The sequence below is a fragment of the Saccopteryx bilineata genome, chromosome 4 (assembly GCF_036850765.1).
Source record: "Saccopteryx bilineata isolate mSacBil1 chromosome 4, mSacBil1_pri_phased_curated, whole genome shotgun sequence".
Taxonomy (NCBI): Eukaryota; Metazoa; Chordata; class Mammalia; order Chiroptera; family Emballonuridae; genus Saccopteryx; species Saccopteryx bilineata.
In genome coordinates, this window is record NC_089493.1 from 91,358,783 (window position 1) to 91,385,196 (window position 26,414).

The window sequence follows — 26,414 nt, forward strand, 5'->3', positions numbered from 1 at the left end:
ATAGTTTCTGAATGTAAAAGGCAGAATTTTACATTCCTAAATTAATATAAGGTTTCACCAAAGTCTAAAGCTGTGTTCATTTATGTTTGATGAAATCTTTTAAAAGATAGGCCAGAGGAGTTTTGCCTTACATAAGTTAATTCTCTGTATACCCTAGGCACTTATTTAATCTAAAATGTACTTACTTCACTTTTCTTGACAATAAGCCAAAAAATAGACTAGCAAAGGCGCATCATTGTAACAGAATAAGCAAATGTTTAGTCCATGATAGCCCTAGTGACACCTTAAGTGAAATTCCAATTTTACCTTGAGATATGCTGTCCTATAGACCCCCTTCTTTATTATCACATGCAGGTAGTACTAATTGCTAATCACTTTTCATCCTATATTGTATAATCAACATTCATTTAGTTTGAACTCTTTAACAACAACCCAATGAGGTAAGTAATATTCCCTACATATCAGGAATCATACTGAAAGATGAGTTAGATGAGATCATACACTAAGTGGCAAAGCCAAAATCTGACCTCAAAATCCCAACTATAATACAAACTTTTATTTAAATAAGGAAAAGAGCTATTGTACAAATATCACTCTTTAGGTGCAGCCTGCAGAGCCAAAGCTATGGATGCTTAGTTATGTGAGGAAGTGCTTTTATAGATTTTTAGGTTTCGAGATGATACCATCTGGATACCTTTGCTTGAACCGGGCAACCACATCTGGGTCTAGTAGGTGAATCCCGTCCAGTTGGTTTCCAAGGGTGATCCTGAAGCAAGGGGAAAGATGGGGCAAACCAAAGTTCCTGGAATTAAAAGGCTTAATATTGTTAAAAGGTGCATACCTTTTATAAAGACTGCCTATCATCTCATTGAATATTCATGCCAATTTTTTTTTAAAGACCTTAATATTAGACTAGTATATTGCTAGCATGACTGGTTAAGAATTGGGCACTGATTCTAGTGTTAAAACAGGCAGGGTATGTATTACTTAATAGTTTAACTGTTGGCTAACCAGACCTACTTTATCAAGTTGGTGCTGCCAGTGAGGACTCCTTGAGTAAGTAAAATACCAGCAGCATGTCTTTTAAAGTTCTAATACGGTGAAAGATTTAAAATTGTTGACAGATTAGATTCAGATTAGTAACCACCAGGGGACAGATTCAAAACATCCATAGAATAACTGAGGAATATCTTTAGGTTGTAAGAGAGTGGCACCTAGAGACCAGTGGTTTGAATCCTAAAACCTGGTATTTCCAACAAATGTTGCAGAATCCCATAAAACAGTCTAAAATACAAGCTTTAAGTGGCTATGAATCCTCTGAAGCTCATTTACAGAATAATGGGATATGATGTGAATTGAAACTCTACTACTCTCCTTGACTATAAATGGTTTTGCCCTTGGAGGCTAGCATGTTCTCTGGTCACCTTACCAGTTTGGCTGTACATTGTGAGGTCGTCCAAATAATTCAATCTTGCGAGTGCCAGGGGATAGTCTCTCAATCATACCATAGATTTCGTCTGGTTTATGACTGGTGGAACGAACCTAGGAAATACAGGATCTAGCTACTTTTAAGTTACCCAAGATTGCAATTCTAGCCCTTTCCATTTATGTTTATGATCCAAATAAGCCTGACCAGGCAATGGCACCATGGATAGAGCACTGGCCTGGGATGCTGAGGACCCAGATTTGAAACCCTGAAGTATCCAACTTCAGGTGAGCTCATCCAGCTTGAGTGTGGGATCACAGACATGACCCCATGATTGCTGGCTTGAGCCTAAAGGTTGCTGGCTAGAAGCCCAAGGTGACTGGCTTGAGCCAGAGCCCCCTGGTCAAGACACATATGAGAAAGCAATCAATGAACAACTAAGGTGCTACACTATGAGTTGATGCTTCTCATCTGTCTCCCTGTCTCTCCTTGTTTGTCCCTCTGTCTTTAAAAAAAAAAGGATCCAAATGAGAAAACTCGGGACAAGAATACCCATGACCTCAATAATTAATACAAATTAATTGTATTGGAAGCTTTGGATACCTGGGGGAAGCACATACCTCAGCTACTATCACATCACAGTCCAGACCCTGGTTGAAGCCTTGGGGATTTCCTTTGACACCAACCTGCTCACCACAGAAAACAGATTACCTTAAGAAACCTAGCATTTGAACATTTTCTCAATAAGAAATCAAATAATTCCTCCTTTTGCTCCTAATGAATTGAACCCCCCTGCTGCTCACCAAGCAGTGTTCCTTCCCATGGTTCAACCAGTGACCTGTACGGCCTGTCCGAATGATGCGTTGCAGTTGATTTGTCTTCACCCAGATAATTTCATCTACCCGTTCATAACTGTGGGGCATAAGAAAGAACTAGAGCTTTAATCAGGCTTTCACAGTTTAGAACGGGGGTCTCAAACTCGCGGCCCGCCCACCAATTTTGTGCGGCCCGCAGACTGGCCCACAGACTAATCCACGAAGTTTGATTAGTCTGCGGGCCGCACAAAATTGGTGGGCGGGCCGCGAGTTTGAGACCCCTGGTTTAGAAGTACCATCCATTCTACAGGGGCAAGGAATCACAGGGAATACTCTGGGAGAAGTAAACATATCTCAACTATAGCTATGATGTATTTCTTTTAAAAGGAAGCAACACAATGACTGCTACTTACCCCCAGAGGTTCAGACATTCTCTGCCCAATTCCATGGCCCTAGAAAGAAATAAGGGTTAAATAGCTACTTCCATGCCCATATTTTTTTCTCTCTTCAAGATACACAGTAAGTGTTTTCAATAGACATCCAGTGAACATTTACATGCAAGACACTGTTAAGGCAATACGATGGACCTAAGAATGTAGATAAAACTTATCTATTCTCAATGCCCTTACCCTTCACAAGGAACAAATGTAGTTTAATAGTACTCAAGGTATAATTTCTGTTAAAGGCATTTGGTCTCAGTAGAAAATAAAAAGCTGACTCATTTATTTCACAGAACAGCTAGGAAATCCCAGGATATTATCACCACCCAGTACTCACTCTGTACTATATCTGCCCATAACTACGTATCTTTGAACTGCATTACCTGCCTGTGACCCAGAGGAAGAGAAAGCCATCATCCTGCAGTACTGGTATGTTGAGCCTGCGCATCTCATCATCTGTCAGGGTCCCATAGGGCAGCTCCATGTGAATATCCCAGGGTGGGTCAGCCATCACAACTGCAAACTTGCCCAAGATACTGACGTCCAGGTAGCGTATATCACAACAGATCCACTGCATGAGGTGGTATTTGGTCATCTTCACTTCCTCCACTCTCAGATTCATGGCCCCAGTCCCTCTTTTCCATTTGACTTTCCTACTCCCTCCTAAGCATATCTATCCCATTCCATTCCCAATCAAAAAGATAGATGACTAAGTATGCCCTGTTTTCCTACATGTATGGTTGCCCTATTCAGATATAAATGGAGATAAGTTTTCTTAGCCAACAGGTACCTGAGGGGGAAAGAGTCGATCTGCACTGGAGTCACCTCCAACGCTCTGTGTAAGAGCAAGTTCCTGACTTGGTGTATGGTCTTTGCTCCCAGGAGCCTCACAATCCATGCAGGCATCAATTTCATAGTGAACATATTTGCAGGTATCCATGTGGAAACACGTGTTAAGGAAAGAGCAATCACCCAATGACTCATCAGTGTGTTTATTGATGATTCGTCTAGGGAAATAAAAAGGGAGAAGCAGAATCAAGATGGTGTTCCAGAATTAGAGCGCACAGTTCAAGTTCTAAATTATTCCAAAATCTCCTATCTTTTCCCCTCTCCTAATTTTCTTTATCATTAGAGCTTAGTCCAACACTAAAGAGTTTTAATCCCTCTGTAAGAGGAAGGGAGGGAGGGAAGGAGGAATGAAAGAAGGAAAGGAAGAGAGGGAGGAAGGAATGAAGGAAAGATAGGACGGAAGAGAGGGAGGGAGGGATGCTGGTTATTGCATGCAGTATAACACTGACCCAAGAGCCTGGAGTCCTGTTTCTCCTAAGATCATCTTCCTTCCAAAAGAACTTTAACTTTCACTGGGGCTCAGAGACTGAAATGCCTTACTATTGCAAGAAGAAAGGGGCATTAAGAAAAAAAATCTTGCGCCTGACCTGTGGTGGCGCAGTGGATAGAACGACCTGGAATACTGAAGTCCCCAGTTCAAAACCTTGGGTTTACCTGGTCAAGGCACATATGGAGTTGATGCTTCCTGCTCCTCCTCCCCTTCTCTCTCTCTCTCTCTCTCTCTCTCTCTCTTTCTCTCTTTCTCTCTCAAATGAATAAAGTCAAATAAAAAAGCTTGCATTTATTTGGGAGTTCAACCTGTACTCCATCCCACAAAACACTACTTCTGTTTACTGATTGATTTTTTTTTTTTAGAGAGAGAGACAGACAGAAACATCGACTTTGTTGTCCCACTTATTTACACATTCATTGGTTGATTTTTTTTCCCCAGAGACAGAGATGAGAGTCAGAGAGAGGGATAGACAGGGACAGACAGACAGGAACGGAGAGATGAGAAGCATCAATCATTAGCTTTTTGTCTCACGTTGCGACACCTTAGTTGTTCATTGATTGCTTTCTCATATGTGTCTTGACTGTGGGCCTTCAGCAGACCGAGTAACCCCTTGCTCGAGCCAGTGACCTTGGGTCCAAGCCGGTGAGCTTTTGCTCAAACCAGATGAGCCCGCGCTCAAGCTGGCGACCTTGGGGTCTCAAACCTGGGTCCTCTGCATCCCAGTCCAATGCTCTATCCACTATGCCACCACCTGGTCAGGCACTGGTTGATTCTTGTATGTGCCCTGACCAAGGATTGAACCCACAACCTTGGTGTACTGGGACAATGCTAACCAACTTAGCTACCCCACCACCAGGGCAAGAACACTACTAAAAATATACTTTCAGTCTGGAGGTCTTAAACTATATTATACCCATTTAATAATGGTTAAAGACATAACCCCAGTGACTGGAAGCAATGCACTAAAAAAGGAATGACTGCCTCTAGGAGACCCATCCCACCTCTCCCTTCCAACGCACCTGAAGTGCAGCTTGCGACAGGGCCGATCAGCATCACTGGCTTTCATGCACTCCTCCTTGGTTCCATAGTCACAGAACTCTTGCACTTGGGCACGACCTCGTGACCGAAACTTTTCAACAATGGATTGTTCCTTGGCTGTTGTAGTATTTAATAGCTCTAGGATTTCCTGACTGACCTGTGACAGAAGAAGCCGTGGACTGAATAGGGTTTGTAGATAAAATTGGCCCTTAAACCACCTCTGTAAATTCTACTTGACAATAATGCCCACCAAAATCACATATTTATTAGATACCGAACCAACACACAATGCTAAGCCCTTGACTATTTAGTACTTTATTGTTTAGCTCAGAGTCTATGCAACAATTCTATAAGGGAGGGTTCTCTCTGCTTACCTTAATATTACAGATGAGAAGACTAAAGCTCAAAGGAAATTATTTAACTTGTCAAATTCACACAGCTAGAAATAGCAAATGGAAGAGAACTTACATTGGTCCAATATTTATACTGAGGACAACTATACAGTAAGTCCTTGATGATGTTCAGAGGTTCTGTGACTAAGTGAAATGTGTATAACAAAACCAATTTTACTACAGGCTTAATCGATATAAACAAAAGTTAAGTTCCTAAGATATCTCCTCAATATTATGACAAAATAACATTGAACAAAACAACTTTGTTCAAGAACCTGCTGTACTGCCAATTCACATTGTTTTAATCTCCATAATTATTGCTCCACATGACTACCTTTCAGTATTCATCTCAATACATCTCCCTCTATTCCTACATTTGGATTCCTCTTCTTTTGATTCTTCTGATTCTTCCAAACAGATCTAATGACAAAGTTTCTCTCCTCTTTTTTTTAAGTTTCTTGATTTTAGTGAGAGGCGGGGGGGGGGGGGGGGGGGGAAGACAGGAACATCAATCTTTCCTGTTTATGTCCTGGTCGGGGATCAAACTGGCAACCTCTGTGCTTCAGGACAATGCTCTTAACCAACCAAGCTATCCGGCCAGGGCAAAGGTTCTCTCAATCCGAGTTCCTCAACATTGGCATTGACATTTGGGGCTGGATAATTCTTTGTTCTGTGAGGACTGTCCTACTATGACTGTAGGATGTCTGGCAGCATCCCTTGTCTCTACCCACTAGAAACCTACAGCACTCCCCTGTGTTGTGACAACCAAAAATGTAACAGACATTGCCAATGTCCTCTGCGAGGAGGGAGAAGGGCAGAATCATCCCCAGTTGAGAACCACGGATCTAAACCTTCAATTCTAAGAACTCCTTGCCCCAGGTGTAAATTCCTTTCAACCAAAGCTATAATTTAAAGTACCTTCTTGCTCTGCTGTTCCTTAGTAGACTGTTGGTTCAGAAGACTTTCTATCTCCAGATCAACATCTGAGGCAGCATGTTTCCTTGATTTCTTGATTGGCTCCTTGGTTGCTTCTGATGCTGAAGTGGCCAGACCAGAGGCCAAAGAGCTAGCAAAGGCAGCCACTGTGGTTGAGTCCTGTTCTGCACGCCGCTTCTGCCCTGTGATAGTCCCTGTTACCTCCCCAGGGCCCTTCTTTTCTGCCACAGCACCCATCATGGCAGAGAGCTTGGAATGATCAGCATAGGTCACAAGAGTAGGATGTGCATCATCTTGTAGGAGACCTCGCTTTACCTCAATCAACTCTTGTGCTGCAAACTTCTGTAGGAGGCTTTCTACCCCATCTTGAGTAGCAGGGGCATCTGGCTAGTGGAGAAGGAAAGGGTAATAAGACACTGACCGTGAACTGAAGAAAAGTGGTAGATCCTAACCCTGTCTCATGAGGTCATTACCGTGGAAATGGCAAGACGGATGGACACAGCATCAGTGGGCAATGTTAGGGCTAGATCGGAGAGGTGGTGTAGCAACTTCTTTTCCAATTCAGGGTCTGTAGCTAATTCAGGAACTGCTGAAGCTGTGCTGGGCTTTGAGCCACCAGAACTGGGTGCAGTAGGCACTGGGCTGTCACTGCGGAAGCTTGGAGACAGTGCTGCCTCTGGATTCCGTAGATCTAGGAATGAAGAGAAGAGAAACTGAAAAAAGGCAACCACTGTCAGTCTGTACACTCCTCAGGAGTCAAATTCTCTGGCATGCACAGCACACAGTTCTTTCATTTCATACAGGAAATCCTTTGACCAAATTTAAAACTAGATAACTTTTCCTTGATCATATTTAAGCACTCACTGCTTTGCCAGCATAATTCTCAATTTTCTGGGAACTTTTCTTTATTGGATGAGAGCTTTCCTAACTCCTTGTCCTTGCTGTGCTTCAAAAGAAATAAATTAGCCTGGCCAGGCAGTGGCGTGGTGGATAGAGTATCAGACTGGGACACAGAGGACCCAGGTTCAAAACCCCGAGGTCGTCAGCTTGAGCACGGGCTCACCAGCTTGAGGGCAGTCACTGGCTTGAGCATGGGATCAGAGACATGACCCCATGGTCACTGGCTTGAGCCCAAAGGTCACCAGCTTGAGCAAGGTGTTACTTTCTCTGCTGTAGCTTCCGGTCAGGGCACATATGAGAAAGCAATCAATGAACAACTAAGGTGCGGCAACAAAGAATTGATGCTTCTCACCTCTCTCTCTTCCTGTCTGTCTATCCCTATCTATCTTGCTCTGTCTGTCACAAGAAAAAAGGAAATAAATTAGCGGCATGGTACACTTAAATGTCTATACCACCTCCATTTAAGTCACTCTAAATGATAACTGATATAATCATCCTGAATTTAAAAGACAGAAATATATTTTTTTAACTTATTCCATCTTTAGAGAGGGGGCAGAGAGAAAGGGGAGAGGAGCAGGAAGCATCAACTCTCATATGGCCTTGACCAGGGAAAATCAGGGCTTCAAATGGCTACCTCAGCATTCTAGGTCGACAATTTATTCACTGAGCCACCACAGGTCAGGCCCAGAAATATTTTCAACAACCTAAGCTGTGATTAAATCTTTTGAAGAATAAAGTATGAATTTTTATGAATTAAGGCCATTGGACATCAGAAAGTATACAAAATGACAGTTTTAGGGGTTAGAATGATGAAATCTTTAACATCAAACACAAAAATCCTATAAAAATTTGCCGAAGCCCTCCTCACAAAATGGTATTTTCTGACTGTATTGTTATCATCTACTCTACTACTTCATGAGCTGGGTAGCCACCATAACCTTAATTAGACTTAAGAAACTAAAATTAGGACAAATATTATCTTTGGGAAAATCTAGTATCTGTAGTTATTTAGTTAAAATATAGATGAAATATTAATTAAACTTAGGACCTAAACTAGAATTCAATTAAATTAAATATTATAAGATATAAGTGAGACATTAGTTTACATTTAGAAATATTTTGGGCCTGACCAGGTGGTGGCGGAGTGGATATAGCATCGGCCTGGAGCACTAAGGACACAGGTTAAAAATCCCAAGGTCTCCAACTTGAGCCCAAGGTTGGTGGCTTGAGCAAGGGGTCACTAGCTTGGCTAGAGCCCCCTGGTTAAGGCACGTATTAGAAAGTAATCAATGAACAACTAAGGTACCACAAGATGCTTCTCTTCTTCCTTCCTGTCTGTCCCACTCTCTCTCTCTTAAAAAAAATAATAATAAAAAAATATATATATATATATTACCTGGACATTTCTATTCTAATGGAACTGACTTTAGTAGAAAGCTGACTTAAAATTTTCAAGGACAATGGAGCTGAACTAGATACAAAGCACCTTGCCGAAATAGTTACATTTTATGAAAATAATAATATCCTATTTGGAAAACAGACTCCACAATTCGGTATTAACTGGAAATGTTAACTAATTGACATAACTTCCTTCACTTTGCTTACTTATGATTCCTTTATGTTCTGTTGAACCTTAGAAGACTAGAATTCAGATGAACTAATAAAAAGTTCCTTGTTTTATTTTCGCAAAGAGGTGTTATACACATGGAAGGGTTATGGAAGCACTTTAAAGGTCGGGATGAGAAAGAGTTTGAGAACAACTGACTATAGCTAAAAATATGTATTAAATATAAGTGACAATTACTACACAGGTTACTTGAAAGACTATAGGCACAATTCCAGCACTGAACAGGATTATTTTAGTAACTACTTAAGTCCATTGCAATTCTAATAAATTTGAGCTAAAATACCCTAATTACAATTTATTACACTATGATCAAACTCTGAGTTTTTTAGTTTTAATTTTTTTTAAGTAAAAAAAAAATGTATTACATTAAGCAACCCTACTATGTACACTCAATTATAAATTTCATTAAGGCAGAAATGAAAAGGTGTTTTAAAATGAGGATTTCAGGCATTATATCCAAATTGTTTTATACATTATTTATTGACCTTTTTATTTATTTTTTTTTTTGTATTTTTCTGAAGCTGGAAACGGGGAGAGACAGTCAGACTCTCGCATGAGCCCGACCAGGATCCACCTGGCACGCCCACCAGGGGGCGTCGCTCTGTCGCGACCAGAGCCACTCTAGCGCCTGGGGCAGAAGCCAAAGAGCCATCCCCAGCGCCCGGGCCATCTTTGCTTCAATGGAGCCTCGCTGTGGGAGGGGAAGAGAGAGACAGAGAGGAAGGAGAGGGGGAGGGGTGGAGAAGCAGATGGGCGCCTCTCCTGTGTGCCCTGGCCGGGAATCGAACCCAGGACTTCCGCACGCCAGGCCGACACTCTACCACTGAGCCAACCGGCCAGGGCTTTATTGACCTTTTTAATTCAAAGTAGGCCAAAGGGAGCAATTTATTTTTTTAGCGAGAGAGACAGAGACAGAGAGGACAAACATGCAGGAAGGGAGAGAGATGAGAAGCATCAATTCTTCATTGAGGCACCTTAGTTCACTGATTGCTTTCTCATGTGCCTTGACATATGAGGGGGGCTACAGCAGAGCGAGTGACTCCTTGTGCAAACCAGCGACCATGGGTTCAAGCCAGAGATCTTGGGCTTCAAGCCAGCGACCTTTGAGCTCAAGCCAGTGACCATGGGGTCATGTCTATGATCCCATGCTCAAGCCAGTGACCCCACACTCAAGCTGATGAGCTGGTGCTGAAGCAGGATGAGCCTGCACTCAAGCTGGTGACCTCCGGGTTTCGAACCTGGGTCCTCTGCATCCCAGGCTGACACTGACCAACTGTACAATAGCATGGTCAGGGCGAAGGGAGTAATTTATGTAAGCCAGCGACCCCACACTCAAGCTGATGAGCTGGTGCTGAAGCAGGATGAGCCTGCACTCAAGCTGGTGACCTCTGGGTTTCGAACCTGGGTCTTCTGCATCCCAGGCTGACACTGACCCACTGCACAATAGCATGGTCAGATGGTCAGGGCGAAGGGAGTAATTTATGTAACCTTTTGATAGTGAGAGTGACAGAAACACAGGAAGGGAGAGAGAGAGTGAGAAGCAGCAACTTGTAGCTGTTTTCACTTTGGTTGTGCACTGACTGCTTCCAAGAAAGGGAGGAGAGAGTGAGAAGCACCCACTTGTATTTGCTTTCACTTGAGTTGTACATGACCAGGGCTGTGCCAATGTCCCCTTGCTCAAGACAGTGACCTTGGGCTTTTCATGACAGCAAACTTTGGGCTCAGGCTGGCAAGCTTTGGGATCTTGTGGAAGATTACCCACTCAAGCCAGTGACCCCATGCTGACAAGCCCACACTCAGAGCTGGCAACCTTGGGGTTTCGAATCAGGGACCTCAGGGTTCTGGGTCAATGCTTTATCTGCCAGTCAGGCTTATGTAAGCTATTAATCTAAAGAAACAGGAGCTGAAGGAAGATTTAGTAAGTTTTATTTTTTTTTTCAACTTTCAAAATGAATTTTAATCTCATTCCAAAAAGAAAGAAAATTTCTAGATACAAATACATCTTATTCAATAAGGTTTTGTTTTGGGGGTTTTTTTTGTATTTTTCTGAAGCTGGAAACGTGGAGAGACAGACAGACTCCCGCATGTGCCCGACCGGGATCCACCCGGCACGCCCACCAGGGGACTACGCTCTGCCCACCAGGGGGCGATGCTCTGCCCCTCCGGGGCGTCGCTCTGTTGCGACCAGAGCCACTCTAGCGCCTGGGGCAGAGGCCAAGGAGCCATCCCCAGCGCCCGGGCCATCTTTGCTCCAATGGAGCCTCGCTGCGGGAGGGAAAGAGACAGAGAGGAAGGAGAGGGGGAAGGGTAGAGAAGCAGATGGGCACTTCTCCTGTGTGCCCTGTCCAGGAATCGAACCCGGGACTTCTGCACGCCAGGCCGACGCTCTACCACTGAGCCAACTGGCCAGGGCCTTAGGTAAGTTTTAAATCAATACTTAGCATTCAGGTGCTTTACTTTGTTATGAGGTTCTGAAATTTTTAATATTTTAGGTAAGTCATAAATTTATCCATCCCCCACTTTAATTACTTTTTTTTTTTTTTTTCTGAAGCTGGAAACGGGGGAGAGACAGTCAGACAGACTCCCGCATGCGCTCGACCGGGATCCACCCGGCACGCCCACCAGGGGCGACGCTCTGCCCACCAGGGGGCGATGCTCTGCCCCTCCGGGGCGTCGCTCTGCCGGGACCAGAGCCACTCTAGCGCCTGGGGCAGAGGCCAAGGAGCCATCCCCAGCACCCGGGCCATCTTTGCTCCAGTGGAGCCTTGGTTGCGGGAGGGGAAGAGAGAGACAGAGAGGAAGGAGGGGGGTGGTGGAGAAGCAAATGGGCGCCTCTCCTATGTGCCCTGGCCGGGAATCGAACCCGGGTCCCCCACACACCAGGCCGATGCTCTACCGCTGAGCCAACCGGCCAGGGCCAAAAAATATTTTTTTTAAGTATATAATACAGTATTGTTAGCAATAGGCACTATGCTATATAGAGCTCTAGAACTTACTTATCTTGCATAACTGAAACTTACTTGGTACCCTTTGACCATCACCTTCCCATTCCCTCTATCATACACACACCAATCAACCTCTAACAATCACCATTCTACTCTCTATTTCTATGACTTTTGACTATTCTAGAATCCATCTCAAATATAATGAGATCATACAGTATTTTTCTTCCTGTGTCTGACTTATTTCACTTAGTATAATGCCCTCTAAGCCTACCCTGGCAGATGTCTTTTTTGTATTTTTTTTGAAGTGAGAAGCGGGGAGGCAGAGACAGACTCCTACATGTGCCCGACCAGGATCCACCTGGCATGCCCACTAGGGGGCAGTGCTCTGCCCACCTGGGGTGTTGCTCCGCTGTGACCAGAGCCATTCTAGTGCCTGAGGCAGAGGCCATAGAGCCATCCGCAGCTCCCGAGGCCAACTTTGCTCCAATGGAGCCTTGGCTGCGGGAGAGAGACAGAAATGAGAGGAGTAGGGTGGAGAAGCAAATGGGTGCATCTTCTGTGTGCCCTGACCAGGAACCAAACCCAGGACATCCACATGCCATGCCGACACTCTACCACTGAGCCAGCCAGCCAGGGTATAGCAGATGTCCTTTTTATGGCTGAATCATACTCCACTGTATGCATAGTATATGTTTTCTTTACCCGTTCATCCACTGCTGAACATTTGTGTTATTTCCATACCTTAGCTATTGGAAGTAATGCAGCAATGAACATGACTGTGCAGGTGTCTCTCCAACAACCTGATTTACATTATTTTGAGTACTCAGAAGTGGAATTGCTGGATCATGTAAGTCTATTTTTTATATTTCGAGGAACCTCCATACTGTCTTCCATAATGACTATCCCAATTTACCTTCCCACCAGCATGAATCCGAGTTCTCTTTTCTACTAACCAACATTTCTTATCTTCTGATTTTTTAATAACAGCCACCCTGGCCCTGGCCGGTTGGCTCAGCGGTAGAGCGTCGGCCTGGTGTGCGGGGGACCCGGGTTCGATTCCCGGCCAGGGCACATAGGAGAAGTGCCCATTTGCTTCTCCACTCCCCCCCCCTTCCTCTCTGTCTCTCTCTTCCCCTCCTGCAGCCAAGGCTCCATTGGAGCAAAGATGGCCCGGGTGCTGGGGATGGCTCCTTGGCCCCTGCCCCAGGCACTAGAGTGGCTCTGGTCGCGGCAGAGCGACGCCCCGGAGGGGCAGAGCATCGCCCCTGGTGGGCGTGCCGGGTGGATCCTGGTCGGGCGCATGCGGGAGTCTGTCTGACTGTCTCTCCCCGTTTCCAGCTTCAGAAAAATACAAAAAATAAAAAATAAAAAAAATAATAACAGCCACCCTAACAAGTATAATATCTCATTATGGTTCTGATCTGCATTTCCCTAATTAGTGATGCTGAACATCTTTTCATATACCTGCTGGCCTTCTATTCTATATGTCGTCTTTGAAAACCTAATACTGTATTCTCCATGTATAAGACGTTCCCATGTGTAAGATGCACCTTAATTTTGGAGCCTGAAATTTGAAAAAAAAAATGTATTACATAAAGTTATTGAACAAGTTTTATTCATCATAGAATTCATAAAACTCATCACTGTCAAAACTCCCATCCATTAGTTTGTTCTCATCTGTGTCTGATAAATCACTGTCTTCATATATTGCCTCGTCCTCAGTTCCAACTATGGCATTTGAAAAGCCACAAGCACTGTATAAGAAGCACCCAGGCCCTGGCCGATTGGCTCAGCGGTAGAGCGTCGGCCTGGCGTGCGGGGGACCTGGGTTCAATTCCCGGTCAGGGCACATAGGAGAAGCACCCATTTGCTTCTCCACCCCAACCCCTCCTTCCTCTCTGTCTCTCTCTTCCCCTCCCGCAGCCAAGGCTCCATTGGAGCAAAGATGACCTGGGCGCTGGGGATGGCTCCTTGGCCTCTGCCCCAGGCGCTAGAGTGACTCTGGTCAGGGCAGAGCGATGCCCCGGAGGGGCAGAGCATCGCCCCCTGGTGGGCAGAGCATCGCCCCTGGTGGGGGAGCCGGGTGGATCCCAGTCCGTCGCATGCGGGAGTCTGTCTGTCTCTCCCCGTTTCCAGCTTCAGAAAAAAAAAAAAGAAGCACCCAGTTTTTAGACCCCAAATTTTTCAAAGAAAGGTGTCTTATACATGAGGAAAGATGGTACGTCTTGATTGTGCATATGTTGCTTGTTTCCTGCCCATGTAACTTAAAAGAAAATAATGAAAGTGTTGTCACCGATTAAAATAAATGTCAAATTACTAAGCATTTTCCATGATTTCAAATTTTCAATCAGTGCTTCAAAAACTTTTATTTATTTTATTATTTTTGGAGAGAGGGAGAGACAGGAAGTGAGAGAGATGAGAAGTACCAATTTGTAGTTGTGTCACTTTACTTGTTCACTGATTGCTTCTCATACATGACCCAGGGGCTACAGCTGAGCCAGTGACCCCTTGCTCTAGCCAGCAACCTTGGGCTGAAGCCAGCAACTTTTGGGCTCAAGCTGGCAACCCTGTGTCAAACTGGACGAACCCACGCTTAAGCTGGTGAGCTTAGGGTTTTGAACCTGGGACCTCAGCATCCTAGGTTGACGCTCTTTACACTGCACCACCACTGGTCAGGCCAGAAACATTCTTATCTAATAAAAATTCTATTTGGGAACATGCTTAGTGACTACCACATTATTTTTTTTATTGCCACACAAAAAAAAATTGTTGAGACACCTGGCTTAAGTATGCAATAATACCACATTAGTTTTTTTTCTTTTTCTTTTATATATTTATTTTAGAGAGGGGAGAGAGAGAGAGAGAGAAAGAGAGAGAAAGGGGGGAGGAGCAGGATGCATCAACTCCCATATGTGCCTTGACCAGGTAACTGCAGGGTTTCAAACCAGCGACCTCAGTGTTCCAGGTCGATGCTTTTATCCACTGCGCCACCACAGGTCAGGCCCACATTATTTTTTGATAAACATTTGCTCTGTTTATTTTATTTATAAAAATTTTTAAGCCTGACCAGGCGGTGGCGCAGTAGATAGAGCGTCGGACTGGGATGCGGAAGGACCCAGGTTCGAGACCTCGGGGTCTCCAGCTTGAGCGCGGACTCATCTGGTTTGAGCAAAACTTACCAGCTTGGACTCAAGGTTGCTGGCTCCAGCAAGGGGTTACTCGGTCTGCCTAAGGCCCGTGGTCAAGGCACATATGAGAAAGCAATCAATGAACAACTAAGGTGTCGCAATGCACAATGAGAAACTAATGATTGATGCTTCTCATCTCTCTGTTCCTGTCTGTCTGTCCCTGTCTATCCCTCTCTCTGACTCTCTCTCTGTAGAAAAAAAAAAAATTTTTTTTTAATTTTTGAGAGGAAGGGGAAGAGAGTAAAAGAGGTTAGAGAAAGAAGAGAGCGAGAGAGAAGCATCAACTTGTAGTTGCTTCACTTTAGTTGTACATTTACTGCTTCTCAGGTGCCCAAGCCAAGCCAGCAACCCCTTGCTTAAGTTAGTGGCCTCGGGCTCAAACCAGAAACCTTGGTTTCAAGCCGGTGATCTTTGGCCTCAAGCCAGTGATCTCTGGGCTCAAGCTAGTGACCTTAGGATCATTTTGATGATCCTGTGCTCAAGCCAGCAACCTCAGGGTTTTGCACACAAGACCTCAACGTCCTGGGTTGACACTCGATCCACTGTGGCACCACCAAACAGGCTCTATTAACTGTATTTTAAATGAAGCCAGGAGCTAACAGTTCAAAGGAAAAAAGAAACACATCTGACATGTTAATGCTCTCGATTTCTTTCCTACCAATTTTACATGCAAATATTATTTTTGCATATAAAATTATTTGCTTTTTGATTTTTAATTGAGTGAGAGGCAGGGAGACAGAGACAGATTTCCACATGCGCCACAACCGGGATCCACCTGGCAAACCCCCTACCAAGGGATGGTCTGCCTGTCTGGGGCACTGCTCTGTCGTTCAGCAAGAGGTGAGGCCATGGAGCCATCCTTTGCGCCTGGGGCCAACTTTTCTCGTACCATTTGAGCCATGGCTGCAGGAGAGGAAGAGAGAAAGGGGATGGGAAGGGTAGAGAAACAGATGGTCGCTTTTCCTGTGTGCCCTGACTGGGAATCAAACCCAGGACTTCCACACCCTGGGCTGATGCCCTACTGCTGAACTAACTGGCCAGGGCTTATTTGCTATTTCTAAAACAGATTACATTCTTTAAAATCTATACTTTATACACTCTATCAAACATTATCTCGGTGAGAAAAAGCATTGATTTTGCTCTAAATGTAGTGTCAATAAGCAAAAATATGCTTTTTAAAAAATTAAATTTATTAAGGTAACTGGTTAATAACATTATATAAATGTCTGGTATACGACTTTATGCTACAACATATGTATGTACTCCATTGTGTACTTAAGAAAACGTGTTTTTATAATTAATATACTGATACTACTGAGGATATAATCACATAAAAACTTTACTTTCTGCCTGACCAGGTGGTGGCGCAGTGGATAGAGCGTCGGACTGGGATGCGGAAGGACCCAGGTTCGAGACCCCGAGGTGGCCAGCTTGAGCGCGGGCTCATATGGCTTGAGCAAAGAGCTCACCAGCTTGGACCCAAGGTCCCTGGCTCCAGCAGGGGGTTACTCGGTCTGCTGAAGGCCCGCGGTCAAGGCACATGTGAGAAAGCAATCAATGAACAACTAAGAAGTCGCAACGCGCAACGAGAAACTGATGATTGATGCTTCTCATCTCTCTCCGTTCCTGTCTGTCTGTCCCTGTCTATCTCTGCCTCTGTAAAAATAAATAAATAAATAAATAAATAAAAATTAAAAAAAAAAACACTTTACTTTCTCCAGTTAGTAACAAAATTTAAATGTTGAGTAATATATACATATATATAGTTTCAAAGGTTATAAGCAAAACCTATAAAATGAACATTAACATATATTTCCAATTTCTAGAACTAGATATTGACATTTTTTTCCCTCTACTGTTCTTCTAAAAAGACCAGGTGATGTGATTCTGGTTATGAATCCTGTGTTAGTAACACTTCCTGGAAGTTTTCTTTTCATCACTATCAGGACACTGGAGCTAAAAATACCTCTTTTAAGGTTACTGGGAGGAGGAGGATTATGTTCACTGTTGTAAACAAAATTTAACAGTTCGTTAATGCAACTGCTATTTATGAATGGGCTTTAACAACTCTGTGAATTCTATAGATTCACATACAAATTGTTGTATGTATGTATATATATTATTATGCTTATGTTAGAATTCTCTTTTTAAGGTGCAACCAAGTGTCCACCGATTAATAAATGGATAAACAAAATGTGGTGTAGATATAATGAAATATTATGCAGCCTTAAAAAGGAAATTCTGTTATATGAATAATAACATGCATGTACAGTGTATATATATTTGGGGAAAAGAACCTAATGTTTCATTATTCTTAAAATGTCCAGAACAACCAGTAAGAACAGCTAGGTTCCAACTCCTTCAATGAGTATTCATTGTTACTTCAATACATTTACTGACTACTTCCACTATGCTGGCAACTAGACTGACACTTTGCTCCTAATCTAATGAAAGTTGTATGTGTTGGTTCTGCATAGTATTTGATCTCATTCTTTGGTTATGAGCTCCACTTCATATAAATAGAATATTAGCAAAGATATTAAATATGGCCAGTCTACTAATTTGCTGATCCCTATAAATATATCAACATCTACATGTATATCTTCTATCTCACTGATGAAGTATAGTGAGCAGCTCACATATTTACCATGTGCTAAGCTTAGATAAGTCTATTTTGTTTGAATTGAAATAAATATTAAAAAACTTGTATTTTATCTCAATGGAAAACAGTATAGTGGTTCCTCAAAAAATTGAAAATAGAATTACAAGTATGTTCTGCTTTTTTTTTTTTTTTTTTTCATTTTTCTGAAGCTGGAAACAGGGAGAGACAGTCAGACAGACTCCCACATGCGGCCGACCGGGATCCACCCGGCACGCCCACCATGGGGCGATGCTCTGCCCACCAGGGGGCGATGCTCTGCCCATCCTGGGCGTCACCATGTTGCGACCAGAGCCACTCTAGCGCCTGGGGCAGAGGCCACAGAGCCATCCCCAGCACCCGGGCCATCTTTGCTCCAATGGAGCCTTGGCTGCGGGAGGGGAAGAGAGAGACAGAGAGGAAAGCGCAGCGGAGGGGTGGAGAAGCAAATGGGCGCTTCTCCTGTGTGCCCTGGCCGGGAATTGAACCCGGGTCCTCCGCACGCTAGGCCGACGCTCTACCGCTGAGCCAACCGGCCAGGGTATGTTCTGCTTTTTGACAGTTTGCTTTATGCCACTTGGCTTTTATGAAGGACCTAAGTTAGTATTTATTTTTGCTAACTGAAATAACTCCACAGAAGATTTCTGCTTTTATGAAAAAAGGCTCAATTCCCAATCAGGGCACACAGGAGTAGTGACCATCTGCTTCCCTTCTCCTCCCTCTCTCCCTTCTCTCCTTCTTCACCTCCTGCAGCCAGTGGCTCAGTTGGTTTGAGTGTGGCCCTGGGTGCTGAGAATAGCTCAGTTGGGCCTACCGCATTAGCCTCAGGCATTAAAAATAGTTCAGTACTCAAGCATCAGCCCCAGATGGGTTTGCCTGGTGGATTCCAGTCAGTGGTACATGCAAAGTCTGCCTCACTATCTCCCCTCCTCTCACCTAAAAAAAAAAAAAAAAAAGGAAAAAAGTGAATATACCATGCTATATCCTAAGGTAATTGCTTCTCTAAGCTATTTTTTGTTACAAAAGTTTTCACAGAAATGCTCTACTTTTGGAAGTGGAGAAACCTGTACCATATGATCCAGGATTTCCACTTCTGGGTATATACTCCAAAAATCTGAAGGCTAAGTGTGGGGTGGTCAGCAATGGGGGATGGTCACGTGGGGAACCCAGACCTGGGAACTTAGCTAGTACTGCCCACAGCCAAGTGCGCTAAAAGAAACTTCCCAGGAGTCCCTTTGGAAAAAAGCGACCGTCTGCCAGCCAGTGAGATTTCACCACATCATATTAGCTCAACCACCCTAGATGGGACCCCTTAAATATCTCTCACGCGGGTCACCCCATTGGACTTCCCTGGCCTCTCTGTCCCCAGGACCAGGGAACCTTGTAGGGTGGGAAGCGCTCTGTACTCAATAAAGCCTTTATTATTCCACACTTCGTGGCTACGGCCCCTTACTTCTTCCTCTGCAGGGAAAAATACCTTACACTAAGTCTGCAAAAGATATCTGTACACTGTTTTGACAGTAGCATTATTCACTATCGCCAAAAGGTAGAAGCAACCAAGTGTCCACCTATAAATAAATGGATAAACAAAATGTGATCCAGACATACAATGGAATATTATTCAGCCTTTAAAAGGAAATTCTGACATATGCTACAATATGGGTGAACTTTGAGGACATTATGCTAAGTGAAACACACCAGTCATAAAAAGACAAATACTTTATGATTCCATTTATAGGTATTCATAATAGTCAAACTCATAAAAACTGAAAGTTGAATGGTGGGTTGCCAGAAACCAGGTGAAAGAGAAAATAGGGAGCTATTGCATCCAGGACTTCCACATGATGGGTTGATGTGCTACCACTGAGCCAATAGGCCAGGGCACATAAAAGAATCAACCAATGAATGCATAAATAAGTGGAAGAACAACAAGTCAATGTTTCCCTCTTTCTCACTCTAAAATCAGTAAATCAAAAAAGTAAAAATGGGGCCCTGGCCGGTGACTCAGTGATAGAGCATCAGCCCTGCGTAGGGATCAGCCCTGTGTAGGGATGTCATGAGTTCGATCCCATCAGGGCACACAGGTGAGGTGACCTTCTGTTTTTCTTTCCCTCCCACAGCCAGTGGCTCCATTGGTTCAAGTATGGCCCTGGGCCCTGAGGATAGCTCGGTTTGGAGTGCATCAGCCTCAGGTGCTAAAAATAGCTCAGTACTCGAGCATTGGCGCCAAATGGGATTGTGGGGTGGATCTCATTCAGGGCACATGCAGGAGTCTGCCTCACTATCTCCCCTCCTCTCACCTAAAAAAAAATAGTAAAAATGGTTAAAATGGTAAAATTTATGTTATACATACTTTGACATAATTTTTTAAAAGTTGCACTTTAACCTGACCAGGTGGTGGCGCAATGGATAGAGCATCGAAATGGGACATGGAGGACCAGGTTTGAAACCCCAAGGTCACTGGCTTGAGTGCAGGCTCACCTAGCTTGAGCGTGGAGTCACTGGCTTGAGCATGGGCTCTCTGGATTGAGCGTGGGATCATAGACATGATCCCATGGCTGCTGGCTTGAGCCCAAAGGTCGCTAACTTAAAGCTCAAGGTCGCTGGCTTGAGCAAGGGGTCACTTGTTCTGCTGTAGTCCCCCATCCCTGGTCAAGGCACATATTAGAATGCAAACAATGAAAAATTAAGGTGCTACAAACAAAGAATTGATGGTTCTCATCTCTCTCCCTTCCTGTCTGTCCCTATCTGACTCTCTCTCTCTGACTGTTTCTGTAAAAAAAAAAAAAAAAAAAAAAAAAGTTGTACTTTAAAAATACCAGGTTAACAAAGGTCTCACTAGGCTTCTTAGGCCATATTATTTTGCATTCACTAGTGACATGAATATATTTTAGTCATTTAATATCCTTGTCTTTTAACATTGAGCTCAGTAGTAAACAATTAAGTATCGTATTTCAGTAATGTAATAAAAACCAGTGTGGGAGTAAAATTTTATTTCCTATGAGAAAAATACTGATCTGAACTTTAATCAAGTCTTTTATCTTTCATAACAACTTGATTAATAAACTATTAGACTGTGTTTCATGATGTTTTCCCAAGAATCCTAATATTCAAAGAAATATATTCTTTGGAATCAAAACAGTTGAAAGAAGGTACAGTGATAGGCTGGGTTACTTTGTGTGTTTCATCTCTATCTATTTTCATAGTACCAAATGAGTGAGCCAAGGCTTGGGGACGAAGACAATTATTTAATCACAACCTCAAAAATATTTTATAGGAGTTTTAACCATATTATTAAGTGGATGTACTAGAAGTCTTAAGCACATATTATTAAGATGGATATATAAGAAGTACTTATATCCAAAAAATAATATTTACATTCAAGGGAGAATACAATCTTGTCAGAATTATTAAACTGCTTAGCAAAGACCTGGATAAATTCAAGGCACTTGTGGTGAGGTTTGTATATGGCACAAAATTTGGTTAATACCAAAGCGTGGTTAGTGCCATGGAAAAGTGTACTGGAACTTAAAATGACCAAGAGCAATCAGAATCATTCATCTAAAGAATATGAATTTAGAAATGAAGAAGTATAAAGAAGAATGGTGAGTAATAATTATAACCAAAAACAAACAAAACTACAGAAGTCATTATTTGTTACAAAAATGACAAAGACAAAGCTGAACACAAAATAGTCAATGATATAGAGTACACCGGTATCCTGGTGTTTAAAAACTTAATTTTGTAGATCACTTTGTCAGAACAACTACTTGAATCCTCAGGACCCCTTTTCAAATTGCCACTGGTGAAAAGAAAACAAGTTATTTTATACTAAAATTAAATAAATATCCCTAGAAGAAATGCACTTACCCAAAACTGTCACATTTTTCTACACTGTAAAAGAGGCCTAGGACAGTGGTCCCCAACCCCCAGGCTGCGGACCGCTACAGGTCTGCAGAGAAAGAATAAATAACTTACATTATTTCCGTTTTATTTATATTTAAGTCTGAACGATGTTTTATTTTTTAAAAATGACCAGATTCCCTCTGTTACATCCGTCTAAGACTCACTCTTGATGCCCGTCTCGGTCACGTGATACATTTATCCGTCCCACCCTAAAGGCCAGTCCATGAAAATATTTTCTGACACTAAGCCGGTCCGTGGCCCAAAAAAGGTTGGGGACCACTGGCCTAGGGGATTTAAAACAGACTAATAAGACTATCCATAAAGAGAATATGGGGGAGTGACAAAACAAACTACATATTTTACTTCTTTCTCAAATACGTACATTGAAAACTCAAAAACCCAGTGTCCAAACATAGTAACTGGTAAGTTTCTAAGTTATAAAAGAAGGGAACATTAGCCCCTCTTCTGCTGACTGAGCAACTCATCAAGACAGTGCACACCCTAGCGCTGCTTTCCTAATGACCATGTGAAGGACCTACACAACAGGCTCCAGAGAACAGATGTTCCTCTCAACTCTTTCAGCTATTATCCAAGCACACTGTTTTGCTTACAATATGTTTATTCAATGCAAATTAGCTCATATGCAATTGGTAAAATGAGGAGTGTCAGAATAACATGGAAAAACCTGTTGTTTCATACATGATTTTTCTCATCATGTTAATGTTTTGAAGCCGTTAGGGGCAAATATTCTCACAAAAGAAAATATTTTGGCAATATATGAATGCTTTAAGAAAAAAAGGTCAGAATCCTCCAAAAATGCCTTTTTAAAAAAGAAAAGGGGCCTGACCTGTGGTGGCGCAGTGGATAAAGCATCGACCTGGAAATGCTGAGGTCGCCGGTTCGAAACCCTGGGCTTGCCTGGTCAAGGCACATATGGGAGTTGATGCTTCCTGCTCCTCCCCCCTTCTCTCGCTCGCCCCCCCTCTCCTTTCTAAAATGAATAAATAAAAAATTAAAATATTAAAAAAGAAAAGGGGCTGATCTGGTGGCTTCAAGAAATACTACATTTTGAACTAGGTTAAGCTACCTGGGAAACTAGCAACAAGACCAGATGAAGAAACTGTAAAGGCATTTTCCTTGGTTAAACAAAGACTGATGAATGGAAGCAGAAGTACAAGCTCAAGGGAACAGGCTGTAGGATGGGATGACTTTAATTATAGGTCAAAACACCAATGGAGACTTAGCTATGCTGGCATTTTTAGTAGAATATTATAAGGGCCCTAACACTATTTCTTCTATAAGCCCTACTATTTTTAAATTTTTTTATTGAATTTACTGGGGTGACATTAGTTTATAAAATTATACAGGTTTCAGGTGTTCAATTCTATATATATAATACATTATCTGTATATTGTATTGTGTTGTCACCACCCAAGCCCTACTTTAATGCAGGTTTTTGCAGAAAGCAAGGTTTTTCAGCAACACACACACATATATAGCAGAAATGCCTCTAATCATATCATTCCAAATTGCTGTTTTTGAAAAAGTTGATGAAATACTTAAGCCCTGTAACAGGAGTCTATGATAAATTAAGAAGCAACTAGGTCATTAGTCTATGATAGTAATGTAATTGTTATGAATAAATAAAAGGCTCAGAAACAGAGGAAACCAAAGAATAAAGGGGAAAAAAACAAAAACAGAAAATTGGGTCTACAACAGGTCAAAGGAAATGAAGTTTATATAACAAGAAAAGAAGGCCCTGGCCAGTTGGCTCAGTGGTAGAGCGTCGGCCTGGCGTGCGGGAGTCCCGGGTTCGATTCCTGGCCAGGGCACACAGGAGAAGCACCCATCTGCTTCTCCACCCCTACCCCTCTCCTTCCTCTCTGTCTCTCTCTTCCCCTCCTGCAGCCGAGGCTCCATTGGAGCAAAGATGGCCTGGGCGCTGAGGATGGCTCTGTGGCCTCTGCCTCAGGCGCTAGAATGGCTCTGGATGCAACAGAGCAACGGGGCAGAGCATCACCCCCTGGTGGGCATGCCAGGTGGATCCCGGTCAGGCGCATGCGGGAGTCTGTCTGACTGCCTCCCCGTTTCCAGCTTCGGAAAAATGCAAAAAAAAAAAAAAAAAAAAGAAAGAAAAGAAAAGAAATTCTCCCTTTTAGTTAATTCAGTAACTACTCCAATGCTTGACTACTAATTAATCTTAGATAATATGACTTGCATTGCACTTCTTCCTCTACTCACCTTGCCCTCTTAACTTTTTTTTAATTATTTAAACTATATAGCCCTCAAAACCAAATTCCAAGTGCGAACTCCTCCATAATGCCTTCACTGACTAAACCAACTCTTGTCACTTCTCCTTTCACTATACTCATTGTGGACTCATTCATTTGCCATTTTACACGCATCATATTTTGTTTTACTTTTTATTAGCATCAATCCTTTATCCCCAACTAAACTTCAAACTCCTTTAGAGCAGGGTCAATGTCACACTTATTTCTGACTCATGCACACTGTAGAGACTCAATAGATATTTATTATGGTGTGAGAGTTCTGCCTGTGTATCTTCTAGTTGCAGCGGCCAGAACGTGTGTGCATGGATCAGATTGGTATCTGATTTAGTGATGGCTTCGAATGCACTGAGAAACAATGAAACAGGCAACCACAGCAGTGGTATAGAGACTCACTATTCTTGTAGAGCTTTATAGTTGATCTAACTTAAATAATTCAGGAATTTTGTGCTGGGAATAGGTGGGTAGGACTTGAAAATCTTTTGAGGATTCTTCGTTTTACGACAGTGACACGAGGGGTATGGGACAGGGTCGTTAAAAACAAAATCGAATGTTTTCAGATTCCTGCTCAGTATGTAAATGCCTGAAACAATGCCAGTTCCTCAACTCATTTAGCAACACTGAATATCAACTATGTGAGGACTCCTGAGATGGGCGCTGTGACTATTAAGGTACTTGCTCTCACAGTGTCCACGGTCTCAAAGAAAAGGCCACAACCAACCAGTCTCCAGAATCCAGGGGAGAACAAAACCCCACGGGAGCAACAAAAATAGTGGACACGCTGCTTCAAGAAACGGGGCTGAGAGACCTAACAAACGAGACGGTTTTGCAGATTTAAGAGGAATCAGCCAGGGTACCGGGATGCGGCCTAGGCATTAGTCTCAGGAAAATGAACTGATAGAACCCAGGACCAGAGTGCGATGGAACCCGGACATCATGCAGGAAGGCTAGATGACAGAGTACCAGTCAGTGCACGAGGCTTTAAAGAAATAGTACCTTGGAGAAGGGCGTCGACTCGGGGGCTGCCTTTCTCTTCAGGTTTCCCTCCCTCCCACCAACCCCGGCTAAGTTTTGGCCCCAGACCCGCGCCTCACCCAAGTGGCCCGAGTCCTGCTTCCGCCTCCTCTGCAGTCTCTCCCGCAGCGAGTCCAGCTGCTTTTTGTGGGCCTGGATAGAGCTCCACGTGTCCGACATCCTAGTGTCCCAGCCTAGACTAGTCTCGAATCAGGTGCAGCGGACTAGCACCTCCCAGCTGGAGCTCGAGGAAAAATTCAATTCTCACACTAACACCCCAAAGATAACCGGAAAAAGGTCCAGGAGATGCTCGGAAACCACTTCCGGTTTCGCTCTCGCTTTGATGCTGAAACAGGAGCCATCTTAAGTATTGGCAGGGTGGCGGACGTGTTTTATTGGCGCTCTTTCGTGCTTCCGGGTGCAATGAGGCTGTGGTTGCCATGTTGGAGCATGGCAGAGTGTCCATGTTGCTTATAAGCGCGCATGCGGCCATGTTGAATACTAGGAAATGAGTTCTCAGAGTTGATCATATGACTACTCCTAGAGCAGCACTTGAGGTTAGAGTTTCTTGTGTTTCCTATTCTGAGAGCTGGTTGCATGAGAATGTTGTGAAAATGCACCCAAACATTTTGGTATGTGCATGTCTCTGTGTGTGTAGTAAACTTAAAATACATGAGGTTGTTTTTGTTGTTGTTTTTTTAAGGGGTCCTTTGAATGGTAGCATTCAGAAACCACTGGTTTATCAAATGCCTACATAATGCAGAACATTATGTCAGAAAAAAATAGCTTGGCCTGACCAGGCGGTGACACAGTGAATAGAGCAGCGCTGGAATAGAGCGTCAGACTGGGAAGTGGAGGAACCTGGTTCGAAACTCGAGGTTGCCGGCTTAAGCGCAGTCTCATCTGGTTTGAGCAAGACTCACCATCTTGAGCCCAAGGTCACAGGCTTGAGCAATGGGTCACACAGTCTGCTGTAGCCACACCCGCTGTAGCCACCTCCCCACCCCAGGTCAAGGCACATATGAGAAAGCAATCAATGAACAAGTAAGGTGCTGCAATGAAGAATTGATGCTTCTCATCTCTCTCTTTCTTTCTCTCTGTCCCTATCAGTCCCTCTCTCTGTTTCTCTCTGTCTTAAAAAAAAAAAAAGGCTTGAAAAGCCATGGCTCCTATTTTCAGAGTTTCTGGCCTGATAAAGAGGCTAAGACCCTTTATTTAATACTAAACCATCTTGGCCCTGGCCGGTTGGCTCAGTGGTAGAGCGTTGGCCTGGAGTGCAGAAGTCCCGGGTTTGATTCCCGGCCAGGGCACACAGGAGAAACGCCCATCTGCTTCTCCACCCCTCCCCCTCTCCTTCCTCTCTCTCTCTTCCCCTCCCGCAGCCGAGGCTCCATTGGAGCAAAGATGGCCCGGGCGCTGGGGATGGCTCCTTGGCCTCTGCCCCAGGCGCTAGAGTGGCTCTGGTCGCAACAGAGCGACGCCCAGGGAGGGGCAGAGCATCGCCCTCTGGTGGGCAGAG

The 26,414-nt window shown here is 43.5% G+C and overlaps 1 protein-coding gene across 1 annotated transcript; it reads right to left on the minus strand.

Moving 5' to 3' along the window:
- Positions 1-235: 235 nt before the first annotated feature.
- METTL3 (methyltransferase 3, N6-adenosine-methyltransferase complex catalytic subunit) lies at positions 236-25,193 on the minus strand. Its single transcript, XM_066277372.1, has 11 exons — positions 24,976-25,193; positions 6,863-7,080; positions 6,372-6,776; positions 5,043-5,218; positions 3,472-3,688; positions 3,065-3,252; positions 2,655-2,693; positions 2,230-2,338; positions 2,047-2,112; positions 1,430-1,542; positions 236-766 (listed from the first exon to the last, which is right to left on the minus strand). Exons 1-11 carry the CDS (start codon positions 25,073-25,075, stop codon positions 655-657), a joined length of 1,743 nt encoding a protein of 580 aa, XP_066133469.1. The 5' UTR covers positions 25,076-25,193; the 3' UTR covers positions 236-654.
- Positions 25,194-26,414: the final 1,221 nt, after the last annotated feature.

What these genes read in the sequence shown, in the direction of transcription:
- METTL3 (XM_066277372.1), bottom strand. Translation starts at nt 25,075, where the DNA reads ATGTCGGACACGTGGAGCTCTATCCAGGCCCACAAAAAGCAGCTGGAC. An exon ending in TTCCTCTGGGTCACAGGCAG is followed by an intron (nt 2,694 to 3,064) that starts GTAATGCAGTTC and finishes ATTTCTTTCTAG; the next exon opens with GGCCATGGAATTGGGCAGAG. An exon ending in GTGATGTGATAGTAGCTGAG is followed by an intron (nt 1,543 to 2,046) that starts GTATGTGCTTCC and finishes TGTATTTCCTAG; the next exon opens with GTTCGTTCCACCAGTCATAA.